The 16,831-nt window shown below is 43.4% G+C and overlaps 1 protein-coding gene across 1 annotated transcript in view; it reads right to left on the reverse strand.

Annotated features, from left to right (window-relative positions):
- Positions 1-270: 270 nt before the first annotated feature.
- The window catches only part of NCAM1 (neural cell adhesion molecule 1), a gene marked incomplete at its 5' end in the record, with an annotated part of 48,653 nt that continues 32,092 nt past the window's right edge, over positions 271-16,831 (reverse strand). Inside the window, 6 exons of the mRNA XM_010016168.1 lie at positions 271-434; positions 2,853-3,635; positions 5,397-5,513; positions 5,937-6,144; positions 12,899-13,079; positions 14,827-14,951. Of these exons, the coding sequence (XP_010014470.1) occupies positions 314-434; positions 2,853-3,635; positions 5,397-5,513; positions 5,937-6,144; positions 12,899-13,079; positions 14,827-14,951 (1,535 nt within the window). The remainder of the gene's footprint in view (positions 435-2,852; positions 3,636-5,396; positions 5,514-5,936; positions 6,145-12,898; positions 13,080-14,826; positions 14,952-16,831) is intronic.

Consider the following 16,831-nt stretch of genomic DNA (forward strand, 5'->3'; position numbering starts at 1 on the left):
TCTCTGAAGATACACAGGGTCACCTGAGCCCTGGTTTGGTTACGGGTTTAACCCTGTTTTTAAAATGTATTACTTTTCAAAAGCAAGTGCACAACAAATAGAACCTTTCTAGAAATCTTAAGGAAAAAAAAAAAGGAGAGAAAATAAAAGAAAAAAAAGAGAGATTCCCCCCTCCCCCCATTTATGCATTTTCTGTTTTGTTTGTTTTTTTAAAAAAAGGCAACAGACACTAGAGGAATGAGATGTGTGTTGTGTTCTGTGTTTTAAATGCTTGGGTGAAGTTGTTCTGTCATTTGCTTTCATCTGTCGCTGATCATGCTTTGCTCTCATTTTCGTTTGTTTGTGTGGCTTCATTGGGGACCGTCTTGACTTCTGCTGGAGGTGTCTTGGTTTCCGTTGCTTGCACTTCAGATTTGTCTTCTACTGGGATTTTCCTAAAGGAGAATCACCAAATGGCACAGTTTAGAGGCAGAGAAATATAGACTCTCTATTGCTGAATTAGTGATAAGGAAAGAATATGTTTCTGCAATCAAGCAAGTGTATCGCCTTGCCAGAGCAAAATTAGCATTTTCAGATGTAGAAATAAGTAAAACCAAACTCACCCCCCTTCCCCAGCTTCATTTAGCTCTAGTGAAATCTTTTTTGATTCACATACTAGTAGGATGAGGTCCCAGGCTGCAGCAGAGGCACAAGTTGTGTTGCGATGTGCAAAACCAAAAAGGAGGAAAAGGGAAAACTCACACAATCGCAAAGGGATTTGATTTTAACATCACTCATTTATGTCACCCAAATGTCCTATTAGAGCAGACTGCCATTTGAGCTGAAACACCTTTTTCCCTTCAGGAAGTCAGCCCCAGAATTTCCCAGTATGTTGCACGAAGGGAAACACAGCAGAAGTGAATTTTGTCAAGCATATTTTCACAAGTGTAAGGGAGGTCAACATCTTCACAGGCTAAAACTCCGGTTCATCAAGCCTGCCTTTTGGCACTTTACTAAACAATCAGAGAAGCCTATTTGTCCAATGCACTCTTCATAGTCATGACAAGTGCCACTCAAGGCATATCTGGTGGCCTCCCTGAAGAAGTGCCAGTTCCAGCCCATCAGCCACAAAGTTCGGCTGAGATCACTGCACTCTTAAATCATCCTGCTGAGCAGGTGAGATGAATCTAGCCTATGGCTGCAATACTGATTCGCATCAAGGGAAGCCAGTGAGCAGCACAGATAGAAGGTGGCTGGATCATCAGAAAGAACACAGCTCTGCATCCCACCATACCAACAATTCATTTACAACACAGAGACCAAGTTGCATTAATTCAGTTGAAATGCTTCCTTACTATGGGCAAACCATTTCCTTCCCCCTTTCAGCTTGGTACCAATCACAGTTCTCTATTTGGCTTGTCCTTCTGTAGCACCCAGCATGACAAGGCAGTGGCTTCAGGTGCAGTGAACTGGAGTGAACCTGGACTTCTCTGCTTGGGAGTTGCTTAGCTGCACCCACCAAGGCTGCCTGGTTCCCTCCAACCCTAGCGCATCTGCTGTGCCATCCAGGCTTTCCAGGAAGGACCAGATGCTCCACAGCTGTGTGGGGCACAAGGCAGTCCTGGGGAACAGACACACAGCAGGAATGTCTCCTGCCTTAGGGAAGGACAGAAGCACAGCAGGGAGGCAAGGAGATCAGAGCTGCAAGATACAAAGGAACCTGAATAATACAGTAAAATAGCATGGGGTTTTCACTCAGATCTGGAGAAAAGCCTAGTTCTTGGTCCTATAGTACCTGCCCAACTGCTCTTCTGCAAGTGCTAGCATTGCAATCACAGTGTCAAAGCCAATGATCAAGGCCAATGCTTTACTCTGGATTAAACACAAAGATTCCAGAATGAGGTAATTTTCCTGGAGATGGAAAAGTTCTAACCAAAGGTGTCATTTAGGGTATGCTTCTGGTGTCGTTGCTGTAGCATAGACTAAATTTAGCTGTGTGAGCTATAAACCTAGCTCGAGAACAGCTAGGTTTTTGGCAGCAATCTAGCTGACAGTGCAGATCCCAGCATCCTCAGTTCACTTTCCTTTGCGAAAGCTAAAGATGCAGTGTGAACCCACTCATGCTCTTTTCACTCTTCAGTTACTGTGTGACTGCCAAGGTGCAGGCTTGTCCCAACTGTCCAGGGGGTGTAAGGCTCCAAAGGACCCCTAGGGTTGTCCTGCCTAGGGGCATGCTGATACTCTGAATCAATCATCAGGAGAAGCTAAAGAGGAGACCCAGTACAGTGGATGAGGACTCGTCTCTAATACACCATGACACCACACTGCCAAGTTATCCTGACCCAACATGTGCTGTGACTGCTTCCCCTCCCTCAGACAGGATGGCATTGCTTCATCCTTTTGCCAGTTTATAGACAAATCCAGAGGTACCATGCTTTTACAGTTTCACATGCACTGGGTTCTGCCCTGCCTTACACTGAAGTAACTTGTGAACGGCTCCACTGATCTGTTAGAATTTGGGTGGCTGTGCTCCTGGAACTGCAGGAACTTGGTGCCTCTGAGGAAAGCAATTCCTTTACACCAAACTGAACTGTTTCTGATCCGTTTCATAACAAAATAACTCACGATAGACAAAGCTGCATACAAGTCTAAAGGATAACACATTTATGAAAGTCTTGGTTTTGTCTTTTCCCTGCTACAGCCTATTCCTGCTTTGCTCCGGGACCTTTAAAGCCAAGCCCTGTTCAGAGGTGAGTTAGTTTACTAAGGAAACAATGAGATTAGTTAAGAGAACACCCAACAAGAACACAGCACAAGCACCAGTGCACAAGAGACACAGCACACAACCAACAGAAGATTAAAGGCAGCCATACTCGGTCTTTGCAGGTGCAGCAGGTACAGAGCTGTCTGCAGTGGAAGAAGCAAGCTCACGAGCTTGCCCACTAGTCACACTGGCAGGAGTAGGAGTGCCAAGAGCTGCAAAAACATCCTTTGCAAGATCAATGTCTGGTGTCTTGAAGGTCCCTTCGTCCATTTTAAAGTCCTCATTCTGGGAGGGGTTTGTGGTGCTGCCTGAAGCAGCCTCGCTCTTCAGATTGCTTGGGTTCTTGGTTGTCTCTGTTGGGCTCTTCACTGTACTGGGCTGTACAGCTTCCTTTTCAGGGCTCTTGGTGCTTGAGACCTCCTGCTTGGGCTCTGATGGAGCTGGAGGACTAGTGAGGTTTGGAGGGCTTGGGGCAGCTGGCTTGTTACCAGCTGCCACTTTGGCGGTCTTGGCCACGTTAGCAACAGAGCTGGGGCTGAGCACTGCACCTTGGTTAGACAGGACACTTGAAGACAAATTATTAGTAGCTGGAGTAGAGCTTGGGGTATCGCTGAGATCAACAAGGGGGGCCACTTTGGGGGTGGAAGAGGGTGGTGGTGAAGAAACTGAAGTGGCTGCCCCTTTGGCTGGAGTAGCCTGGCCAGGCAACATGGAGTTTGAGTCAGGAATGGCCGTGGCTGGCAGGGCAATACTGGAGGTCAGCGTAGTGGTCTCGCTGGTGGGGCTGTTCTGAGCAGTGGCAAAAGTTTCAGTGATAGTGTCAGAGTTAGTGGTGCCCGTAGTTACAGAAGGCAGCATGTCCTCAACAGTGGCTGCAGTATCAGCAGGGTGCCTGTGAAGAGGGCAGGAGTAGAAGAGAAATAGAGACAATGAAGCCCGTAAATGACAGCAGAGGAAAGGGGAGAGTATTAAGAGTGTTGAGAGTGTCAAGAGTGAGAAGGCAAGTGGGTGGTGCAGCAGCAGTGTGGCACGTGATTACAACACACACAGAACACGAAGAGCTACTCAGAGGAGCAGAAACCTTTCAGTGGTCAAACGTGCAAAGGGTAGTAAGGGCTGGCTAGGATGACCGAAGAGTAACTAGGAAGAGAGAAAGAGCAAAGAGGACATGACCTTCAGGAATGGCTTGGTCACACAGATTTTGGTTTAGCCAAACGTAACCTCGTCAACTTGCAGAGATTCTTCTCTTTTAGCCCAGCTTTCCTCTCAGCCTCTTCCATCTAACCTCACAAGGAAGCTTTCTACCAGTTCCCCGAGCTTGTAGCCTGTGCCATGTCACCACACAACAGGATCCCAGTGTAGGACCCCTAAATCCAGTCCCTCATCTTGGCCCTGTCCTTTTCCCTGCCTAACTCCTTCATCAAACCACACAGAATAGAATTCTTTTCTCACACACACATAATGCATATATATATACACATACATATATGCAGCTTTCAGGTGTTGTTTGGTGCCCTTCTGACCAGATTCCAGCCTGCTGTGTTAGCTGCAATAAGGTTTGCTTTAGGACAATGTCCGAGTGTAACTATGCTTTAGCAGCCATGATGATTGCCTTAAACTAGTACATGCACGTGAGGCTGGAAGAACAAATATGAGGAGCCAGAGTGCCCGAGAACACCACCTCATGCTTATTAACACAGAGAAAACCCTCATAGAGGAGAATAACTGAGTTAAAACTGGAAAGATTACCCAAGAAAATCAGGACAATATATATCCTAGCTATTCATCACTGCTGCACGTCTGCATTTCAGTGCTGGTTGTGGACACAGCCTCCTTTCTCCTCTAACCACAAGGCTTCCAGCAGAGCCATTTTACCAGTGGGCCGCACTGCTAACCCAATCAAAGGAGATAAGCAGTATGCAGGTGGAAAAGCCTGACCACCTCACCACTGTGATGATTCTGCTGAAGGGAAAGAACACAACTTGTGCCATCAATCCCAAACCTGACTCAAGTATTTATAAGCATTTCAGCAGCTTCCTGAAGTGAATTCCTCCCATTATTACTCTAGAAGCTATAGAGAAGTACTTAATGTAGACAGTGGACAATACTTAAACTTTACCAATACCATGGCCTCAGACACTCAGGCCCAAAACAAGTTCTCTGATATAAACAAAGCTCATAGGTAGCTCTTAGGCCTCTCACATTAAAAACAGACTTGCCATGCTTTCCCCCAAAACCCAGAGCGCAGCTACTCTGCTGCTATCAAGTGGAGAGCACAGTGTCCAAGCACTCATCCGGCATTTCTAGGGCAGAGCTCAAGCAGGAGTTGGTGCTAACTGGGGGCTGGTTTTGCTCTGGATCCTTTGCAGTGAACCTGGCCAGGTGCCTGATCTACACACTGGACAGGACTAGCAGAGACAGGTCCTTCAGAAAATATTGCTCTACTCCCCTTTCCTTTCCAGTGCTGGAAACAGGAGCCACTGAATATGAGGAAATAGAGGAGGTATTTCCTTTCTGATGTGCCGCAAGTGGAATGTGGAGTTTTTACCTTTCTTCTCTTCCAGCCCTAAGTCATGGGCATGAGAGATCAGGGATTAGGGCAACCAAGGGCAATGTATTGACTTTGTGTTAAGACTGACTAATGCCAACATACTCTGGCTCTGTCAGCGGGGTGGTCTCATTGGGCTCTGTGTGTTTTCCCCCATCATGGTTGGGCGTCCGCTCCTCTTCAGTCCGCACCTCCACAATTGGCTCCTTGGACTCATCTTTCCTGTAACAAAGGAATTGCATGGAGGTTGGTTCCCATTCACACTAGGTATCCTCCCGCAAAGACATGCTGCAGATGTTGACAGTGAATGACAGAGAATGGCCTGAACAGCAGATTACTTCTTTTTGTCACTTCCCCTTCTAGTTATCACCTACAGCACAGGAGACCACTGTGATGTCCAGCATTTGGGCCGGCCATTTGATGGCTATTAACACAAACAGGACAAAACCAGAGAAACAGCTGAAGAACCCCCCTTCAGAAAGAGCTGAATAATATAAAGCAGAACCAGCATGGCCCCAGATCTTTTCAGTACCCTCCCATCAGAGATGAGGAATCCAGAACTCCCTAAAACAGTTTCTTTTCCAAAGTTGCTGAAGAGACACACTGATCAACAGAAAGAAGTATATAAGTGATGACAGTACTCACGAGAAGGCAGCTTTGCCCTCCTCCATGTCTTTGCCCTTTGCTCCTGGGCCGGATTTGCCACATAAGTTGACAGCAATGCACATCAGCAAGCCACACTTGTTCAGGAAGTAGCAGGTGACATCCACAGCCACCAGGAGCAGCACAAAGATAACAATGAGAATGCCTACGATGGCAGCAGTCCCAAGGCCTGATGTTGGGCTAGTGCTGGCTTTAGAGACCAAAAAGAGAAGAAAAGAAGGCACTGTAGTTAAAAGGTGAGTTGGGGCTAGTTACGGCTCAAATTTGACTATGCTTAGGTTGCAAGCATGGGAAACTTGCAGAAAGTACACCCTCTCTCTAGTAGCCTTGTGTTTTAACCAGTATTCTGTCCTAAAGACATGCAGGACAACATATCTAAAAAGACAGGTTCACTTGGACCTAATGGGGCTTTTCCATCTCCCTGGGCTAGGGTCTGGAAAGCAGACTACAGAAACCTCTTCTACTGCAGCATATACCCAGCTGGAATTCTGAAGGGCTGTTTCTCTCCATCACTTCCTCAAGATGAAGGCTGTGTCGAGGGTCCAGAGTGACTTTTGCACTACCAGTCCAGTACAAGGACAAGTGTAAGTGAAGCCTAGAATCCATAGCTTGACTTGCCCTGGTGGGACTCAGAATACTGGGTGATACCTGTGGGGTCTCAGCTTTGGTTAGCCCCTTACACCATATGACAAAAGGAGGAATTAAAACCCTTCCAGGTATGACCCAGCTATCCAGAACTGGAAAGTGGTAAGTTTTTTATGTCTCACGCAGAGGTAGCCGAGCTCATTAGTAAATGTTCACGGGTGTTTTGGCTTAGGTTCAGACAACAATCCAAGCAGCCTTCTGAGGAAACAGATGATAATTATAAGCAGACTGACACTCTGCTGACATTGTCCTGGTCACAGCAGCTGCCCCCTCCACCACACCCAGACTCCGCCACATTTCCCCAGCTATAGAATAGAAAAAAATACCTTGCCTTTTCCAGCAGACAAAAGGACAGCAGCTGAGAGGTGGTGATGGAGGCCTAGAAAATGCATGGGGTTGCCTATATACTACTGTCTTCAGGGGAAGTGCCTTTAACTTTCTACCTGCTTGCTCAGTACTTACTTAGAAATGGGGAAGTGGATAAATACATCAGTTAATCCTGCCAAAGCCTTTGATCACCACAAAACCAAGAAGCACAGCCCTGAATGTTGCCAGCTGCAGCTTCCCAGTCTCATACTCTGAACACAAACTTTTTGTTCCCCTTGTTTTAATCAGATGAATCTTTCCAAGCTGCTGATCTGCAGGTAGAGCATTTGGTTGTTGGCTCACACCATTCAGCACCTATTTAGATGTACTAAACTACTCACAGCCTGCTTGGTAGTCTCAGCTGTCACATAATCCACCTCTTAACTATGGGACTGTGCACACAGGAAAGGCCTGTGCATCTGACAGAGTTGCTTACTGATGTTTTCTGAGACAGCTGAACAACAGCATGTTTGTCATTGTCCACAGGAGTATTTTGATTTCTTTTTCTTTCAATTTCTTTCAATTAAATGAATCAATATTTAGAATAATTTCTTCGCAGAAAAGCCCAGCAAAGCACCTCTTTCCCCTCAGCCTGACCTATGTTGACTTTGACAGGTGGAGAGATCATTTCCACGGCTCACAGAGAGAGCACCATGCTCCCTGCCACACATTTCTTCACTTAAAAATAAGAGACAGAACATCCTTAGCATAAGGCAAATCACCGTTGTTTCATTCTGTGACTCTGATATGCATTAAGGAATCCAGACCCCAACAGGAAAGTTTCTTTCTGCATTTGACTATATCCAAAAGTCACTCTAAGGTACCTGACACATTCCAAGTCCATTATTGCTCAGCAGAACATTTATGCCACTGACCAGACCTGTCAGCAAGCTGCATAATTAAAGGCATTTATCACCCTCTGATGCATACGGGGAGTGAGGAAGTCATGTCACACAATTTTTAGTATTACGATTATTCTTGCTGTATTTCAGTAACTAAGTAACTAAGGTGTAAACACAAAAGACCTAACAAACCTATACTCCAAAACCCTGAAGGTGAGGTTGTTCTTTAAAAAAAAAAGAAGAAACTCACATGCTTTTATGTACCACACCTGCACAAAGTTTTCTTTTCCAATTTAGATAGAAACGCAGTTCACAAATCACAACAAACAAGGTCTGAATAAACACAGTAAAGACTTGTGTGCAGAGCATAAAATGCATAGTTAGACAAGAATGATGGCAGGGATTTTGTTTGTCCCTATTAGAATTTTGTTAGAGAGATTAATCCCATTCCAGACAACTGATAGTATTTGAGACACTCTGTACGGACAGTTGAACAACTGTGTCCACAGTTTCATCCTTGGCAGCCTCAGGCCCACTCACAGACGCACACACGCATTTTGAGAACAGCATCAGAGCCAAATGGATTTCCCATCACAAAGACAATTCATGAGGGGCACAAGGGTTTTTGTTGTTGTGGTTGGGGTTGGTTTTGTGTGTGTGTTTCGTTGTGTTGTTTGGGTTTTTCTTTAAGTGAAAAGAAGAGAAAAGAAAAAAAGCCAACTGAAATTTGTTTAACTAAATGCAATACACAGAATGTGGTAACAAAGATGCATTATACTGCACCAACGTACAGCATGGATTAATCCTGTCTGGTTGTGTCACATGCACAGTTAAGCATGAATATTATTAATGATCTAATAACAATAAATTAGCTGGTCAGGTAACTTGATAAAAGATAGTATTTTCTGTTAAAATGGCAAGAAAAAGGATCTATGAAGTTGATAATACAGTAGTGAAAAACCAGAAAATGTTAGACAAGCATCCATTGCAAATCTGTACACTCATGGGGTGTATTATGCCCCAGATCCACTATAGGTCATGAGATACTTGACTGTACACAAGGGGCCAATGAAGTTGCAAGGATTCAACCACATAAAGAAGAAAGAAATAAATCTCTTCAGCGCCATTCCCACAAGATATTTATATCCAGACCATCACATAAGGAAAACCTTCTAATGGCCATAAATTTGAATCCACATGCAAAAGCCCACAGAGACGTTTGGGCAACCAGTAAGATCATCTCTGACAAATCTCTCTCTTCTCATGGTCTGTGGGTCTGTATTTGTGGATGGGGCTTTCTAAACCTTTTGCACAGCACAGTGGTGATCAGCACCAGATGTGCAAAGAAATCAGTAAAAAGCAATATCTTAAAAGGCTTTCAATATTGTACCTTCCTTTGATGAAAACTAGCAAGCAAACAACAACAAATCTTTCCTTACATCCAATAAAAAGGGCAAATTCATCACAAGTAACAAAAAAATGTTAAAGAGAAGAAACTTGGCTTAAACTTTTTTCTTGTTACAAAATACTGACTCCTTCAAATTAAACATTTTTCTAAAACGTTCTGTGGTTTGTTTGTTTTTCCTGAACCGACAAGATCCTCTGAAGCAAAGTTATCTGCTTTCTCGCCTTGGTGGGACCCAGGCCTTTTCAAGCAAATACTGCTTTATTTTACTTTATGTTTCTAACAGAGCAAAAGCAGAGTCACTGCAGAAAGAAGCAATGAAACAAAGGAGGACGACGTTGATGGACTTCCCAAGGTCGCTGCAGGTGCCAGACAATGGTTCCCAGGAGGGGAAAATATGGTTGTTTTAAAACAAATTTGGTGCATGTGGCAAGCGTGGATGTTTCCCCGTGAGATCCAAGGTGACATGTATGACGACAGACATAGGAAAGGAGTAAGGGGAAGAAGGGAGAGGGGAGGGAAGAAAGGACGAGGAAGAAAAAGAAAGAAAGAGAGAAAGAGAGAAAAATAGATAAAAAAAATTAGGTCATAAATATAGAAAACATAAGAATCAAAGGTTTATTTAATTTTGTAAATTAAAATGGCTAAAGGTTAAAGAAGAGCATTAGCACATTCACACCGACAAAAAGGCCGGTTCAGAAGCTCAGCAATGCCCAAAGCCGCAGAGCAGATTCCAAGTCAGGGTTTATGGGGTTTGCAAGCAAATGAGATTAAAAATGATGAAACAGAAGGCTTGGCAAGAAACACAAGAAAATGGTTATCCGGTATCTGAAGGGACAACACTGTGTTTTATGTATTCACAGGAAAAAAAAAAAAAAAAAGAAAAAGCTTTTGTGTAGCAGACCATCTACCTGCTTGTCAAAGTCCTTCCTCCAAACCCTGCTGTAACCAAGGACTTGGATGTTAGATCCAGGTGACTAAAACCCTGAAGAAGCAAGAAGGTCTCAAGAACACAGGATTGATTTTTACATTAGCTTTCCAGATCCTTGTAAACTACTCTAATGCAGTTATTATTATTACTGAAAATAATACCCTCATCCTTCCAACCACTTTTAGGACACTGTACAGATGATGGTAACAAAGGACTCTACACAATAAATATACATTTTGTCTGCAGGAAATTCCTAGCTATTACTGTCAAGCAGAGCAATGCCATGTTAGAGGCACTGGCTCCGACTTCTATATAGATCATTTTGAAATCAAACTGTAAAAGCTATATGGCATGAAAATGACAAGAGGATGCTAAAAGAAACTAATACACAGAATGTCTTCCCTATTGCAATTTGGCATACTTGGACTGCATGTCAGAAAAATCTAGCCTGCTTTCTGGAAATATTTTCCCCAACATTATTAGTCTGGGATCAGCTGAGAGAACCAAAGGATCTGGAAACACCTTGGAAGGACTTATAGAAACCAAAGTCCTCTACAAAATGAAAAACACATCCAAAAACTAGTGAAAGAGACTCACAAATACAGCATAGCCAGTAATGACTTCACTGCACAGTGGTCTACATGCACATTCCTTCCGAGAACCAACTGCATCCGTCTGTTGGGACAATCCTGAAGCATATTTGCAGGAACAACTACTTCTCAAAGTCCTTCCAACAATTGAGTGGCAGCCTCAAATCCTGATTCCTCCTATTCACACCAGACTAAGTGAGGAATCACTTCAGAGAGGCCGAGGAAGTTACACCTATGATTACAAAGGGGGCTTCTAACCCTGCCCCCCATTTTTAGAGGGTTCCTACGCATGTTACTTTAGTGTTTAGGGCTCAGTGGCATCTGGACTCATCGCTCTTCCCACTGCCATGGACTACACTATGAGCACTCTATTCCAAAGGCAACAGCATTCTCAAAATTTGCTAGTACACCTATGCAAGGCACCCCAACTGTCCCAGGCAGCTTTGTTGTCCCACTGGGCATATAACAGGCTAAAAGAGAATATCAGCACAGGAAGGCAACAACGGTTGCACACGAGGGACTGTGACAAAAAGACTGATCAGTACTTGTAACTTGCCTTGGGGAGATACACCACAGTGCAAAGGAACCACTTTCTGATGTTTCCAGCCTACCGCATTTGATTGTTCAGCTCTGAACTGACCTTAAGGCACTCTTTGCCAAATTACCCTCACTTTCTCCTGCCACATCAGTCACAGTTGTCCTTCAAATATGAGGGTAGTAAGTATTAGAGCTGTTGAAAATGAGAATCAGAGAGTAAGTTGCTTAATGAGTTACGGAGGGTCCTTCCACCCAAAACTACAGCCCTGTTCAAACACACATCCCAATATCTTTTGCCCCATTACCCTCCTCCTCCCTATCCTCATCCTCCCTACTATACACATTTTTCAAGCCTCAGCCAACTAGGTCACTCATTTGTATGCTTAACATCATTATCTGTCTTAATCAAGTGGAGTTCCAGCATGCCAACTGCACAAGGTCTCAGCTGTTTCCTTCAGACAGGAAAGGAGTGAGTGCAGTGGAGGCAGACCAAGGATTGAATTCTCAGTGCAAGGGAAAGACTGAAGAAAACTCTAGTTGTGCTGAAGAAAAACACGAGGCTGAGTTAACAAACTAGAAGATAAAATGAAAACAAATCAGTTTTCAGAGAACTCCTTTCAATATGGGCTGTCAGCACCAATGTTGGCATGAATCTGCTTAAGCCTGGCTGTGCAATGAGGACGTATCTTGACTGACTCATCAGCTTGATAGTTCATCCATCTGCCTTTAACCAGTCAGAACTTTAACTTACAGGTAGTCCAGCAATTTCATCCTTTAGTTTTTATTTGCTTGGTCTTCCCCCTCCACCCCTCTTTTATTTTTTAAATGTGCACTGCTACTACCTGTGTGGAAAAGAAATACCATCTGTCCTTACAATAACTTCCAGCAAACTGCTGAATTCCTAGCATCTCAGCCAATAGTGTCTGCTTGTTCTTCATAGCGTTTGTGCTTCTACCTCACCTTTTAAGCACGCTCTGTCTGAAACACAAGTTTCAGGTGGTATTCTAATGCTATTTCGACAGTTTTTCCCAATGCCCTCCTCAACATTAGAACAGTGCTGTTTAAAAATTACTATCATTTAATCTCCATTCCAATTCATTAGAAAATCTACAGAGAAAGATCCAACCACTAGCAAACTCCGTATGCCTTTATTTCTCCAAAGGCTGAGCTGGATGGACAAATGAGCAGTCAGCAAGCCCAAAGCAGATTTGAAAGCAAAATCTGCATTGTGAAAAGCATTGCCCCAGAGATCTGAATGGTCTCTTTTGCTGTAGTTTAAAACGGAAATCCCACTTTCTGGTTTCAGAAAGTGTTTTCTATCCACTGCTTTACTCATCTGGCAATCTTGTTACCTTGATACAAAAAGCCAACATTCCCTGTAAACAGTCAGACAAGGATTTGTCATGTAGCATTCCTAACAGTGCACTACTAATGCTGTACATACTGTAACATGGACTACAGTACAGGTATGTACATGGCAAAAACTAAGCTTTGGATGGGTAACCAATTGTGATAATGGCTTTAAGCAAGCAAGTTGTCAGGGTTACTCAGGCACATTAAAGGATGCAGCACTGTTGCATTAATTGGAAGCAGAAAACAATGGTAAATAAAGCTTATAACTGCTGTACCTGGGATGACAGTAGGCTGAGCAGAAGTTCGGAAAGCATAGTGAGCTGGTTTGGACTTCCCTTGCTGGTTTTCAGCTATCACATAAACCTCATACTCCGCATTCCAGTCCAGGGACTTGAGCATGACGTGGTCACTGCCAGATGGAAGTCTTATCTCTGGTTTCCATTCTGACGAATGCTTCTGCAGAGCAGCAAGACGAAAGGCAGGGATGCAAAACACACAGCACAATGTTAGTAGCCAGCTTTGAGAACAGTGTAACAGCTAACTAACAAATGGAAAAGCAGGGAGGTTTCTACACAAGCAAACACTCCTCCTCAGCTAATTCAATGTCGTGTGCTGTTGGCTCTAAGTGGAAAGGACAGGAGATACCAAAGCAGCCTCTTTCTGCTCAGAATCCTGTTTTCTGCAGCATTATCACACCTGAAGAAAATCCCTTGGTTCTTCCTCTCATCTTTGCCATCTCACTAGACTACTTCCATTTCAGAGAGGAAAAGCTGTAACTTTGCCCTGCAAAACACTTTAAGAATGTTCTTTCATATCTTATTATGTGTGAGAGACAGAGTTTTACCTCTTAGCACAGGTCTGGCCTAGCTTACCACTACCATTCTATTCTGCACCATTTCAGAGATTTTTAAAGGTGCACATGACTAGTAACTCTGGTAATTCCTACTCTGGTTTCAGGAAATCCAGATATACATTTTACCCAGACGAATTTGAAAAGCCCACTGCCAAGGTACCTTGAGATAGACTTAGGCAGCTTTCTGGGACTGGAGTGAGCTAACAGACTTTTCTGACTCTGCTGGAATTTATGGTTCTGTGACCCCAGATTGTCCTTTTGACTTTCCCAAGACTCTCTCCATTCTAAGAAGCTCTAAGTAATTGAGTTACACAAAATGATGGCGGTAACAAATACTCAAGATTTCTATAAAGCAGTGCAAAGTTTGCTCTGTGACTTTACTTGAAGGATTGCTCATTCATAGCATATAAAGAGAATATAGCCAATACAGTTAGTTCAGTACCATATATGACAGACTCAGTTACTAAGGATGTGTCCTTTTTTACTGATAGCCAGAAAGTTTCCATAATGCAGCTCAAACACAGTGGAAAAGCAGAGTATACCCCAGGTGTATTAAGAATGAGAAAGTGTGCAGACAACAGAAAAAAGCTTCAATAATTTCTGGCAGTTCTTTCTGCTGCCCTGAAGAACTTCCTATTTTCACTGACCCTCTCTCACGGTCCAACTCCTCAAGCATGTGCTAAGCAATCTCTCCGACTAGATATCCTTTGTAGGAGAAAACCCCCATCAAATACCACCTAACCCAGAACAAAACCTTACAATACTAGATGCTCATGACATAAATAAATAAGAGCTGATCAAGGTAGGCCTAAAGGAACTGCTTCCCATAGCATCAGTTTACCTGTGTCTGTACCGACTACACTGAATGTCTTATTTAATAATCTGCTTTAATAATTTGCTACTGAAGCAGCCATTACTCTATCAAATATGGCAGTTTCAGTGACTGATTGAAAGTTATGATTAGATATATGTCTGAGGGTGGGCAATACTCTACATTATGAAACTCTGGTCCCCAGCTATTTAAATTGTTGCTGGCAATCCCATCTCAGAAGTATATGAAATGAAGTAATGCTAAGTGCACATAATTACCATGCTTCTACAGAAGACAGCATAGAGAAATAACCTTTCATTGTCAAAGTGAAAGGAAAGAAAACGACACAAAGATGTTGTATGTTGCTTCTGTGCATATCATGTCTCATACCCTATATACTTCCACCATGCCTGCTTAGTATGTGTTCCCATACTGGCCCACCTACAAGATCTTAGCTGCAGGGTTGTCTGTCTACGTAGTGAAACCTGAGTACTGAACAGGCTGAATACAAATCAGGCTTGAGCATCAGTCATACTTACAGCTTTGTATTTGATCAGATAATGTCTAATTGGGGAGCCACCATCATCCTGCTTGATAACATTCACTTTAATGGAGTTCCCATCTTCTCCCATCTGACCTTCCAGTTTAGGTGCGCTGGGTTCCCCTGAAACAATGGTGGATTTATGTTTATTTGTTTAAAAAACCAACAAGCATTAGGGAAGAAGTACTCATGAAAGTCAGAATAATACTTCATTATACTCAGCTGCCAGGGTATCAGCCTCATTCTGACCCAGACGCAGAGGACGCTGTGCGCTTATGGTGCAAACAGTTGCAAGACTCAAGTATTTCTTGCATTTGGTAGTTTGTTTTCACCAATACAAATCACCATTTTTGTTTGTGCTGGAAGAGAGTCAGAGTCTAAGTGAAAAAGATCCCACTCTACCCTAAGAATAACCGAGAGCAATGACAAGTTCCTCACAATTTTTGTTGTAAAACACTGATGTGAAACATGTGGAAAACACCAAGATAGGGCATGTGGCAAACAGGCAAGAGCCTTGCCACCCTCACAGTAAAGAACTTCTTCCTTATACCTAACCTGAACTTCCTCTGTTTAAGTTTAAACCCATCGCCTCTTCTCTTATCGCTACAGTCCCTGATGAAGAGTCCCTCTCCAGCATCCTTGTAGCCCCCTTCAGACACTGGAAGGCTGCTCTGAGGTCTCCACGCAGCTTCTCTTCTCCAGGCTGAACAGCCCCCATGTTCTCAGCCTGTCTTCACATGGGAGGTGCTCCAGCCCCTGATCATCTTCGTGGCCTCCTCTGGACTTTCTCCAATCACTCCATGTCCTTTTCATGTTGAGGACACCAGAACTTCACACAGTGCTGCAAGTGGGGTCTCACAAGAGAAGACGGGCAGAATCACTCTGAATGCTGCTTACGTTTTACAGTTGCTGGACCAGAGACTCACTGCTGTGCATACTTAAATGAGCGTGGAAAAAACAGTACTGCATCAAAACATCTTTTCACTCAGCTTGCACTGGTGTAACTAAACGCAGTGAATTCAGGCTGGAGAGAACGAGACATCTTCACTCTTCTGTAGTAACCATTTTTAGAAGAAAAAGCCAACATTTCCCAACTTGCACACCAACATCAGCAGAAAACTAGAATGTCTGCAGGGCACACACATTTACAGCCACTCCCTTTCACACCCATGTCTCTACAACGGCTTTTTCTAGCCAATTCTTCCCTAACCTGCACACAGTCCACAGAGGATAGTTCCCAATCCCAAGGCACTTCCTTCTTGCACCTTTACTGTAACACCTCACTTAACAAAAGCCAAATCCACACATTGTCTGATTACATATTTACACCTCCACCCCTCCCCACCCTCAGAAATACTGCAGGAAATTGCTCAAGAGAGATGCTTTCATCTTGTGCTTTCGTATGACCCCAGGGATCAATTGTTTCCAAAGTGTTCTGACAGTCAGTTGTTTACTATGTAAGAGGCATTATTACATATTTATTTGGTTTTGTGGAAAAAGAAACCCAGCAACTAAACAACCTCTTTTTCCCAACAACGTAAGTATCAAATTAGCAAAAGAGTTTAAATGATAAAAGAGCACATGTCTCTCTTTCCAAAAGTGACAGACCACAAGAGAACTCAGATCCTGCTAACTTTCTATCAGTGCCCAGATGCCTGCTTTATTCCATTTTATGTAAAGGCAAGAAAGGCTTAGGTTCCTCTGTGCCGACGGTCATCTGAGACTGGATTTAAAGCTATTATTTCTACAGCCCTGAAATGTTCCAAGAGTTTAAACGCTAGTTTAAAGACTTGACAAAATACATCATAAATCTCACTGAAGCTAGATTGTTTTATGGTACTTACTAACTTATTTAGTATTAGCTCTGTGATATAGTCCAAGTGCTAAAGCCATGAATTCTGAGCTTAAAAGCTTTTTAAGAACTTTTGACCATCTGAGCTGCTATTCTCTGGAAGCTGTTCTACCCAATTTCTTTATGGGTAATTGAAGCAAAACCAACACTG

Source organism: Nestor notabilis, unplaced genomic scaffold (assembly GCF_000696875.1).
Source record: "Nestor notabilis isolate BGI_N333 unplaced genomic scaffold, ASM69687v1 scaffold33016, whole genome shotgun sequence".
Classification (NCBI taxonomy): Eukaryota; Metazoa; Chordata; class Aves; order Psittaciformes; family Psittacidae; genus Nestor; species Nestor notabilis.